Raw genomic sequence first — 11,197 nt, 5'->3', positions numbered from 1 at the left:
AGCAGTGGTGTTTTACCTTGCCCTTGTAATGCTGCAGTCTGAGTGATGGGGAAGCCTACGCTAAATGCCAGCCTTGGCACGAGGACACCCCTCTGTCCCATTCACTCTGGGGGACAGCCCGGTCTGCACATCAGGGTCCTGCCTGTTCAGAGCCTGGCTTTGCAGCTGTGGTGCTTGTTGCCTGTACTTAGGTGCTCTCCGTGTAGTGACGGAGGTGTTTTTGGGTACACCACTCCCATGGCCGTCAGACCGGGTGTTTCTGGGACATTGCTGATGATATACCCCAGTGATTCAGGGAAGGGCAGGGACTAGGCTGTGCCTGCATGGTGTATTCTAATTAAATATGCCATTCAAGTCTGGGCAAATTGAGAAATATTTCCTCCTTCCAGAGGCTCAGGAGAGCTGAACTGGGGGTTCAGGTGATGCCACTGCTGAGTCAAGCCATGCCCTTCAACAGGGCTCAGCCCCCCTCCCGTGTGACTCAGCACAGCCCCAGCTGGGATCAGCCGGCAGGAGGGACTGGGAAGTTGCAAAAAGTGAATGACGATTCTTCATTTTAGGAGCACTCAGCTTAATGAAGTGTTACTCAGTGGTTTCTCCACCCACCCCCTGAGTGGGAGCTGCTGGGGCTGGTATCAGCCTCCTCCCGTGTCCACAGCAGGGTTTTTGGCAAGGATGACTCAGGTCACCCCATGCATTGTCTGAGCATCGAACCCCATGGCAGCAGGTCCAACAGTGCCCCTGAGGCTGCTCAGTGGATGACCCGACCCAGGAGAGACACATGGGACTCGTGCCACCATCACGTGGTGGTCAGGCACATGTAAGCCAAGCTCTCAAGCCATTCTTAAGGGTGGGGATAGGGCCAAAAAAGGAGTTAGGAAAAGCATTTACGTGGAACCAAAATGCCTGCATGGTATGGTGTGCCCTCGTGGCAAAAATCACTTGTGATCCGAAGCGAAGTGAAGGTTCAAATTTGGTGTTTTCCATTAAGTTGTGGCTTGTTGGAAATATATTCATTTTGTAGCTATTGTTCTTTATGTCAGCTTCGTTTTTGCTCTATTACTATTACTTTTTTGCTTTTTTTTTTTTAATTTAAATCACCTTAATCAAACGAACCCTTTCAAGGCAGGGAAAACTCGGTAGATTCCCATCTGTCCCGCCCCTGAAATGCAGTCAGGCAGGCTTTGTTCTCACAGTGATCTCTTCCAGCCTCTGTCCTCTCATGTCCGCTCGGGCCAGCATCACGTGAAGTATGGGAGATGCTGAACAGAAAAATAAAAGAGGAAATCTTTGCAAAGTGCTGGAAAAACTAAATACTTCCTGGGATTTAAATTTTTTTGTACTCCTCCTTCCCTCCCCCTCTCTCCCAGTTTTTATTTAAAATCTGTAAAACCAGTTCCCCATCTCTCATGTCTGCGTGTACTGCTGGGGCTGGGTATTAGCGTCTCTGTCATACTTGTTTCCTGCCTAAAAACAATGAACCACCCAATTTGTATATTTATAGTTTGAAATAATGGTAAGAGAAGGTACAGGAAAGGAGGCGTTTTCCTCCTCTGCATACAAATGTACAGCTTTTCTTTGGAAGGACTTGCCAAGAATGAAGACATTAGAATTAACTGTGTTTCACAAAAACATTGTGAGTTAGAAAATTTCATTTGTATCTGCAAGCATCTCGAGAAGGTCTGTCAGTGCTGGTGAGAGGGCAGTGATGGTAAACTCAGGCATGCACCCTGAGTAAAGAATTCCAGCTGACTGGGTGGATCTATGGCTAGGATGCAAAATGCATGAATTAATGGATCTTGCCTTCCAGCCATTTACCATGACTGCAAGAGTCTTTTTTCTCAAAAAAAAAAAAAAAAAAAAAAAAAAAAAAAAAAAAAAAAAAAAAAAAAAAAAAAAAAAAAAAAAAAAAAAAAAAAAAGGGAGGAAATAACCCATTTGCTGCCGTTTATTTTCTTGTTCTCTCTTGAGCTTGTTTAAGTTGTTATATGGGCTTAGTGGTGCTTGTGTTCTTCTTTTCCAGGTTATCCAGGGTCTGGTCATTGGAAAACTCACTAACTGCTGCACGGAGGGGACCTTGCTCAGGCTCAGCATCTTCGTCTTCGCCGGTGTGGGCCTGGGCATGGTAAGGCTCAGTGTGAAATGATCCATGGTGTCTTTCAATAATGCATCAGCACAAGGTCTGCGAGTCCTGGCTGCAAGCTCTGCCCCTTGAAATGCCATTGCCGGCTTCACTGGGTGGTCCTTGGTGGGGGGAACCAGCCCTCCTGGGCCTCCAGGCAAACAGAGCCACGCTCAGCAAAAGCTCCAAGCCAAATAACGATAAAGAACTGTGTGAGTAATAGTTACGAGGATTAAAAAAAAATTAATCTCGCACAGAAACTTGCTAAGTCCCTCCTGAGTCACTGGCTTTGCATGGAAATCCTGCCCGTGGTCTCGTCAGCGACTGCATTTCCTGAACTACCCAGAAAGTAAATGAAGATTATGGGGGGAAGTCATTGCGGTTGTATGGTTCCGCGAGACAGTGGAGGCTGTGTGCTCTTCTGGAGCTTTGTTTTTGCCTAATGTCCCCGAGCTGAGAGTATTTGGGGAAGGAGGGAGCAAGGCAATCATTTTGTTCCTCCATTTTGGGACAAGTGATGTTATCCATCGCTGGCTGTGTCTGCACGGGCAACGGTTGATGCCAATCTCAAACAGTAATTGGAAAACCAAGTTGACGCAGGCAGCATGGCTAGTAATTGTGTTTGCTCAGATAAGCCGCGTTCAGGGAACCGATAGCCCTGCCCAGGCCACAGGGCCAGAGGAAGGGTGTGCACCAGTCCCTGCCAGTGAGATGGACCCAAAGAACAGTCAAGCCGCGCCAGCCTTTTGACATTCCCTGCAGGATTTGGCCTCCAGCTGTGCTGCCGGGGTGCCGGTGCTCCCACCAACCTGAGTAGCATGGGTGCTGCTTCCACAACTGCACCTCAGCCACAGGAAGGACAGGGACAGATCCGGGAGAGTATGGGGGCTTGTGGTTCCAGCTACAGGGATGAGATGAGGCCCCTGTGCATTTTAGCTTATCTGGGGCTAAATCGTGTGTCCAAGATGAGACTGGGAAGAGAGGATGGGTATGGATGAAGGGCTGCCTCTGCAGATGGAGTGTGGGCCCCCTCTCTGGGATTTTGGGCTCAGGGAGACGTTGCCAGGTAGTAGGATGCTCAGGAGGGGTCCCTCCCAGCTGGTTGGTGTCACATGGTTTTGACTGGCATCGATGTGCCCCCTTAGCATGGGACATCTGACAGGCCTTGGTGATCCTGGACATGGCCCATAAAGGACTTTGAAGATCTCATCATTGTTTTGCGGTCATGGGTGGGAGCAATTAGGTGGGACCAAGGTGGACCTGGCCCATCTGGAGACCTGAACACCGTCAACCAGGTGGAGGGCAGGGTGCTGCTGCTGCTACCAGCTTCTCATGCCAAAGCTTGGTCCCATGGAATCAGGCAGAGGAGCAACATGGAGTAAATGCCTTTTGTGCACTGAGACCTCAGCCAAATAACGATAAAGAACTGTGGGAAGGCTGGAGGCAGCTGGAGATAGCAGAGAAAGCCTTGATGGTCGTGGAGGGGCACGTGGGACAGCACAGCTTGCAGCAGCTAATGCCCTAGCACAGGGAGGCTCACATAGGCGTGGGGAGAGGAGATGGGAAGGAAAGTGTCTTAGAGTTGGTAATTATGCCAAGCCCAGAGGGCTATGGACATCCTGACAGCACAGGCCTGGGGACAAGGGTCAGCAATGACTTCCCATGAGAACTATTCATAGGCAAACGCAGCTGCGATCCTTTTTGCTGGGGATGACTTATTAAAAAGTGCTCTGTTCAAGCAGCTGCCAGGAAAACATCCGTTTCTGGGGTGGCTTTCTGTCTTGGTGGAGATGAGTGCTGTCACAGCGGCAGGCCCCAAACGCAGAGATTCATGCGTGAAGCTTTTAATCCTCCACAGCCGCTGGTGGAGAAGCATCCTGCCCGCTGTGCCCTTGCTGCATCTGGCCTCCAGATGAAGCAGATCCTCTCCCTAAAGGGTGGAAGCAAGAACAAAGGCTAGCTGTTATTAAAAGACACTCTGAAACCCATCTTCACGTTGCCAGGAGGTGGGCTAAAGCGTTTTTGGAAGGCTGGCACCGGCAGCAGCCAGCCAGGCAGACAGCAGTGCGACTGGGAAGAGGCTGCAGGATGTTCCCAGCAATCGGCAGCTGGAGAAGGGAAAGGGTGGGCTGGGAGCAATAACACCTGGAAAAGGAGAGGAGGAGCGAGCCAGTGTCTGATCTTGAGATGCAAGCCGGGAGACCGTGGGCAGGGGTGTAGGAGGGCTTGGCGGTTGCGACGGGGAAGTTTTTCTCTTTGTCTGACAGCGTGGCTGTGCCTCGTCCTGCCTCGCTGCCTGTGTTTCCTAGGCGTTTGCTTTCTGAGACGGTCTGCTGAAACTCCTGGTTCTGCCTCCCTCGCCTGAAAAATACCCTCTGATCCGCTCAGGTCAACAATACTGCTACCTACCAGCAGCTGAGGAGTAGCAGAGCTCTGCCTGGCTCAGTGCTTTCCGAGAGCCAGGGGAGCAAGGAGCCACTTCCCCTGGCTGGACAGGAGTTGCAGACGTGCCTCTGCTCTTTTACTGCCTGCTTGCTTCAGCACGTGAGGGAATTTGTGCAAAGCAGGGGAGTTAAAGTCGGGTTTTTTTTGAGCTCTGCAGTGTTGTCCTGTGATGACATTTGCCCTAGCAAGGAATTATTCTTCCTCTGAATATTTATGTACAAGATACCTGTTCCTCTGTCTTTGTTCTCTGGTTTCTTAATCAGAATTGCCTAGATCTTAACCAAAACGTAGGCAAAGAGCCCCTCTGAGGAGAGAAACCTGGTTACATGTGACTCTAGAGGGGAACTAGGAATAAACCTCAGTATTTCCAAGTCAATAGTGAGCAATGTCTCTGGGCTTCTCCATCTTCTGTAGCCGAGAGGCAGGGCCCAGATCTTAGGAGAGAGAACTCCAGAGAATGAAACTTCTACCCAAACTAGCACCAGAAATGTTTTCCAGCCACAACAACACACCTGGAAACACGAGTGAGGGCAGGAGACTTGCGAGAAACAGGGAATTTCCTTTCCATGCCCCAGAGAAATCCATTCGTTTGACCAGCAGTGCTTGTGAATAAACCAAGAGCCGCTCCAGCCCCACAGCTTAGGGAGCCTCACCGCTTTTGTTTCAGTATTAAACAGCTGGAGGGATGTCTCCACTAAGAATATGTGCAATAACGAAATCATTACTCTCCCTAATTATGCTCGCTAATGTGCTCTTATGGCCAGAAGACCTATTCCAGATTAGTGAATTTGGTGAATTTATTAGCAAGGAAGCAGCAGAACAGGAATAGGAATCCCAAAGGTACAGCGTTACATAATGCACTGCGCTCATTTACGTTGACAGGCTCAGTTTAGTTTTAATTATTTATGGTAATGAACAGAAATGCCTTCTCTAGGCTGTTTTGTATAAGTAATGGAGGCTTCCTGAAGTACACCACATGCATCTGTTCAACGTTTCCTCAGGAGTTGGACAAGAGACAGAAGACGGGGGGAAGGGTGCGGGGACATCGCTAATTCCTGGACGCTAAAAATACCCACAGCAATGCCGCGGAAACGTGCTGCCAGATTGCAGGGTATCGTTTGCTACTTGCTCCGCGTGCTTGGCATAACTCACTGCAGACAAATGGTGGGCTGTGGAAAACCCTGCCATGGCCAGAGCTGCATCATCAGTTGTGGCTCCCATAATTTACCTAAGTCATGGGTTTGACTCATGATTGTTTTCTAAGTTGCTTCTTGCCCCAAAGTCACCGTTTGTTCTCTCTAATGATCCATGGTCCATTGTGTCCTGTCCCTTAGGCCCTGATGAGGACTGTGTGGCACTACTGCATCATCGCAGTGCCCCTGGTGTTCGCCTTCAGCACGCTGGGCACCCTCACTGACAGCATCCTCACCAAGGCCGTCCCCTCCTCCGACACTGGTAAGACTCCCTGGCACCGGCAGGGGCGTGGGATGGATGACAGCAGAGCCAGTGAACGGGAACTGGTGGTGCTAATGCAGAATGAGCTTGAACAACACTGAGCAAGCATGCCATGATCCAGTGATCCCAGTCCTGTGCCACCTGCTGACATCCGTAGTGGTGGACACAGTAAGGGAAGGCTCTCACAAACTCTCCTTTCAATGAGAAGCCAAGATATGCTTTAAAAAACCCCCAAACCTGCTTTTCTACCGCGATGGTGACTGAGAGGGCTGCTCGTTCACAGCTTTTAACTTCGGGCATCTCAGAAGGGTGCTCTGGATCACCCTTTGGAAACGTGCTTTGCCTGGTGCAGTAATTGCCCCTCTCTCTACATTTTGGCCATGTTTCAGTCAAAGAGTTCCTGTATTTCGCTGTACAAGGTGGCTGAAACGCAGTGGTAGATGCACAAATCTTTATACCTGCATGGACCATTCTGAGGATGGGAGTTATAGTTTGTACAACCTGTTAGTGAAGTTTATAAAACACTTTTGAGATGCTTCTGGATTAAGAGCTTTTCTAAATGTCACTTCAGTAGTTTATTTGTAGAGCCGATCACCACATCTCCTACAAACGCTGGGAGCCTGTGATTTCTGAGTGTGGTACTTCTGCCAGGGAGAATCATTTAGTTCCTGGGCAGGTGAAGACTGGGGATGTCTCATCCCCTTCACTCAGACAGGAAGAAAATCTGCTGTTTCACGAGTTGGAACAATGTTCGTGCAAGGAGAGAGAGCCGGGGGGAAGTGCACAGCGGCTTTGGGATGCACAGCCAAGCTGGAATTCATCCAGACTCTTCTCAAAGGGGCTTTGTCAGGAAAACCGGAGCATTGCTTGGCTTTTAAAGCCTGGAGGCAAGCTTCGGTCAGAGAGGAAAATGGGTTTAGTTGCCTCACTCTGCTCCCCACTTGTGTCTGTTGTTAGGTCAGCCTGAGCCTCAGTGGGTTGGCAGGGCAGGACAGAGCAGCCGTGGGGTGGTGCACATGGTCAGGAGGAGGTTGTGGGACATCAGAGGAGCCATTGGCTATCTGGGCATTTCTTCTGTCCATCCATCCTGGGCTGATGCCATGCCAAGTGCTACCACAACCTGCAGAGTTACGGCTGGCTCAAAACTGGGCATGCCAAGGAAGGAGAGACGCCGCTGGCACAGAGGATCGCGGCCCTGGGGGAAAGCCTTGTCTCTGCCGCTCCTCCCTGGCCATGCTTTCTCCCTGCAACACTTCTGAGGGAAAAGGCATCTGATGGTTTTGTGCTTAGTTTGGATGTACCCAGGCAGGGGCCAGGGCGAAGGCGGGAATTCCTGACGCAGCAGAGCCAGCGAGCTGCTCGGCAGCAGCTGCAGCAGTGACGGCGTGGGTGTCTCACAGAGAAATGCGGCTATTAAAATGCCTGCCATCCGCCGTGGGTGGCACCCCGCAACGGCTGCTCCACCCGTACAGCAACTAAAAAGCTGCTCCTTCCTATGTGAGCCCGAGACAGGCTCTGCAAGGCAAGCGTTTTGGTGACGCGTTAGAAATCCCTGCTTTTCTGAGAGCATGGAAATCTGACTTTATTAAAAAGCCTCGCTGACTTTTTTTCCAAAACCCAAGTGATAGCTTGCGACAAGGTTTTGTTAATGCAGGGAACTCACACACTGAGAATCTGCCTCTGGAAACATCACTTTTGCACCTCGCTGCTGGCTTTTCCTGATGATTTTGCCAGCCTGGGGCCAATAGAGCCCATGGAGGTTTTTCTCAGGAACAGGGAGAGGCTTTCCGAGGAGCTGGAGTTTGGGCAGAGCTCAGGTGTCCGTCTCATCGCACAGCTGGAACGGATGGGGCGTTGCAGGAGGATAACCTGTCCGCCCTTGCTAGACAATGAGTCACTCATCCTTGCCTTCTAAATAGGTGTCTCCAAAAGGGAACAGTGGGATGTAGGACCACACCATCCCTTCCACCCATCATCCTGCTTTCAGCACCGATCCAAGGTCACTTCCTACCGAGGCTTGATGAATTTGCCATTTGCTCTTTGCTTATGGCTGGGGCTTTGCACTGGATCAAAGATAGAGGAAATGATTTCATTCGTTTCTCTTTGATATTTTTTTTCCCTCTCATCATCTTCAAAGGCAGGAAGGGAAAATTGTGGCCCGCATGCACGTGCTGTTCAGCTGGGTGTGTGAGCTGGTGGGAGGGCAGCCCTGAGCCCAGGGGGGCTTGCACACACACAAGCACTCCTTGTCAACCCCGGTTCCTTCCCTAGAATGGAGGTCTTGTTTCTGCACAGATCCCCCCACCCTCGAGGGAGGGAGGGAGGAAGCCCAGCAGAGCCTGCCTGCGTAATGGGCCCATATTTTGTGATTTTATTTGCATGTGAGGTGCAAAGCTTTAGGAGGGGAGCTTGCAGCCAGGCGGGGCCAGCCCACGGAACTCCTCAGCTTTGCTCAGGCTTTGCTGGATGACCTAATCGTTAAATCAGGCCCCACGATTGCCCTGCGGGCGAGTGGCTGATCTGGGTCAGCACCATCATCTGAGCGCAGCAACAGGATGTGAGCTGGAAAGGAGGGCAAGCCAGGGTGCCTGGCACAGCCAAGGGTGGGAGGAGGGATGGAGCCACCCAGCTTGGGGAGCTGCCAGCACCCCACCCTGAAACCTGCGGGAGGAGAGGAGGGCTGGGGCGGGAGAGGAGGATGGGCTCCCGGCTGGGCCGGGTCATGTCAGGTATGGGAAAAAGGGGGGGAAAGCTGGGGAGGGATGAAAAGAAAGGGCAGGGAAGGTACAGAAAGTGGGATAGCTCTGATGAAGAAAGTGAGCGTGTGTGTGTCGGCAGAGCTGCGCAAAGCGACACAGGCATTTTTCTGCTGATGAGGTGACTTGTGCCTGTTAAAGGTCTTGTGTTAAATGAGATCCATCACATCCGTGGCTTTGTAAGACAGCTAGGGCCACTCTGCAGAGCCGAGATCTACAATGTGCCAAAGCTCAAAGGCATCTGATATGAAGGATCTAATTTAAGCCCATTAAACAGAAATTATCTTTTTCGGCAACGTGTTGGAGAAGTGCAGAGAGGGAGCTTGGCCTTTTAAGAGGATGGATTTCTGCTCAAAAAAAAAAAAAGGAAAGGAAAAAAGTGCCTCCTCAATCATAAGAGCCAGTTTGGCAATTGTACGCAGTAATTAGTTTAATTCAAATACCTAGAGGGGAAAAAATAATTGTAAAACCTGCCCAGAGAGTTTGGTGGTTGTGGGATGGTTCTCATTGGCAAAGGGTCAAGGTGAGGTCCCACCCATCGCCTTTGTGTCCCCGTGCGCGGGAGAAGCACTCGGCAGCGCTTCCCGGGAGATTTCCCTCCCTGCACGGCTACGCCCTCGGCTCGGGCTCATTGCACAAGTATTTGAAGCACGCTGATAAAAGCCCAGCAGTCGCTAGCTGGCATTACGTGAGCACCTGGCTGCCACTTCTCTCTCTCGGAGCTGGGGATCATTTCCTCATGGCTACCCATGTGAAATATTGCACATCTTCCTACGCGCGGGACAGCATCCTCCTCAGCCTTCCCAAACGCTGCTGGCCCTCTGCGGTGACAATGCCTCATCGCATGTCTTGGTGGAAAATTGATGCCAACAGCCCAAATAATCATGTTGATATTAAAGAAAAAAATAACTGTGAACATCATTTCAGAGCAGGCACAAGTCGCTTGCGTAGGCTGCCAGCTTGCCCTTCTTCCCAGTGTTGGGGTCTAATGATTTTCTGGCTGGCCAGGTATTTTCTGCTCCCCCGAGCGATAGCCGTCCTGCACGAAGACCGCAGAGCAAAGAGTGTGCCAGGTGCATGGGACCCAGTTTGCATCCCGTGGGATGTCCTGGCCATCCATCTGTGTCTGGAAAAAACTCTGCCTTTGCCAGACTGGAGGTGCTTCCCCATCCACCAAGTTCCTGTTAATGATGCAAATGGGAGAGCTGCTGGAGGGGGAACCGGCCCAGCCAGGCAAAGTGCTCGCATTTCCATCCAAACTGAAATATCCGTTCTTTTTAGCAAAGGGGGGAGGGTAGGGGGGTGTGTGGAGGATTCTCTCAAGGGAGTTCAGTCTTCATCGGTGGTTTTATTTATTTATTCTTAAAGACCTGGTTACCCCTAAGCCTCTCGCTGTTGCTAAGCCCTTGAGAGCTATTGCTCTGTCCCGCACTAGAGCAGCTTGGGTGGAACAGGACACTTTTAGGCAATTATGACATTGGAAGAATCTGTGTGATTTGCTTGGAAGGCTCCAGTATTACCCTAGAAATTACCCTTCCATTCCTAAGCCCATGCAGTAGGTACCAGCCCTGCTGGGTGCGATGTTCAGCAGCATCTTCTGGGGCCAAGGCATCCTTGGCCCCTGGTGAAGGCAGTGGTGAGCACCAGCTTGCCTTTCGGCAGCATTACAGTTGTCCGAACTGCTCAGTAAAGAGCTGAGCTGGCTTGTGGTGGAAACTAGTCCCCGTGCCTCCAGGAGTCCTTAGCCTTAACAAACCCTAATTGGACCTCTATAAATTAATGCAAGAGATTATTTGAAGTGATTTGTTACTACCGCGGGGGAACGCCATGAGGGACAAAGGAGATCCTGCATGTTCTTCTCTGCTTTTCCATCCCAAGGCTTGTGCTCACTCTGATGTCTGTGTGTCTCTGCCACCTCTCCTAGGTACCATGCTTGGGATTTGCGCCTCGGTGCCGCCCTTGACCCGGACGGTGGGCCCAGCCATCGGTGGAGTTTTATACAAACAATTTGGAGTCTCCTCCTTCGGCTATTTACAGCTAATTGTTAATACAGGTTTGTTTGTTTACCTCTTAAAGAGAAAAATCCCACTGAAAGAGATGAAAAGCCAATAATTCGGTTGCAAGAAAGTGGCAAAGTAGCCCCCTTGCTTTTTCCATAGAAAAAAAAAAGATGTTCCTGAGTCTTATTTTTGATTCCATAACCTGAAATAAAACCATTTGCTCAATATCTTGCATTTCATCAACACTTACAGCTAGACTAAGGGACAGATCGGTTTGCAAAGGCCTTGGAGCCGTGCTGGAGCAACTAGCGGCTGCGGGGCACTGGGAGCTATGGGGCCTGCTCCCCCATCCCGCAGTGCTCCAGCGCCTCAGCTGCCGGACTCACTGACACTAAGGGATCAGGAGCCAGTGCCTCTGC

The 11,197-nt window shown here is 50.8% G+C and overlaps 1 protein-coding gene across 1 annotated transcript in view; it reads left to right on the top strand.

Annotated features, from left to right (window-relative positions):
- The window catches only part of SLC22A18 (solute carrier family 22, member 18), a 59,015-nt gene extending 48,125 nt beyond the window's left edge, over positions 1-10,890 (top strand). The window contains exons 8-10 of the mRNA XM_010145324.1: positions 2,024-2,125; positions 5,902-6,022; positions 10,703-10,890. Of these exons, the coding sequence (XP_010143626.1) occupies positions 2,024-2,125; positions 5,902-6,022; positions 10,703-10,890 (411 nt within the window). The remainder of the gene's footprint in view (positions 1-2,023; positions 2,126-5,901; positions 6,023-10,702) is intronic.
- Positions 10,891-11,197: the final 307 nt, after the last annotated feature.

The sequence above is a fragment of the Buceros rhinoceros genome, unplaced genomic scaffold (assembly GCF_000710305.1).
Source record: "Buceros rhinoceros silvestris isolate BGI_N320 unplaced genomic scaffold, ASM71030v1 scaffold7681, whole genome shotgun sequence".
Classification (NCBI taxonomy): Eukaryota; Metazoa; Chordata; class Aves; order Bucerotiformes; family Bucerotidae; genus Buceros; species Buceros rhinoceros.
This window is presented reverse-complemented; position numbering and strand designations above follow the sequence as displayed.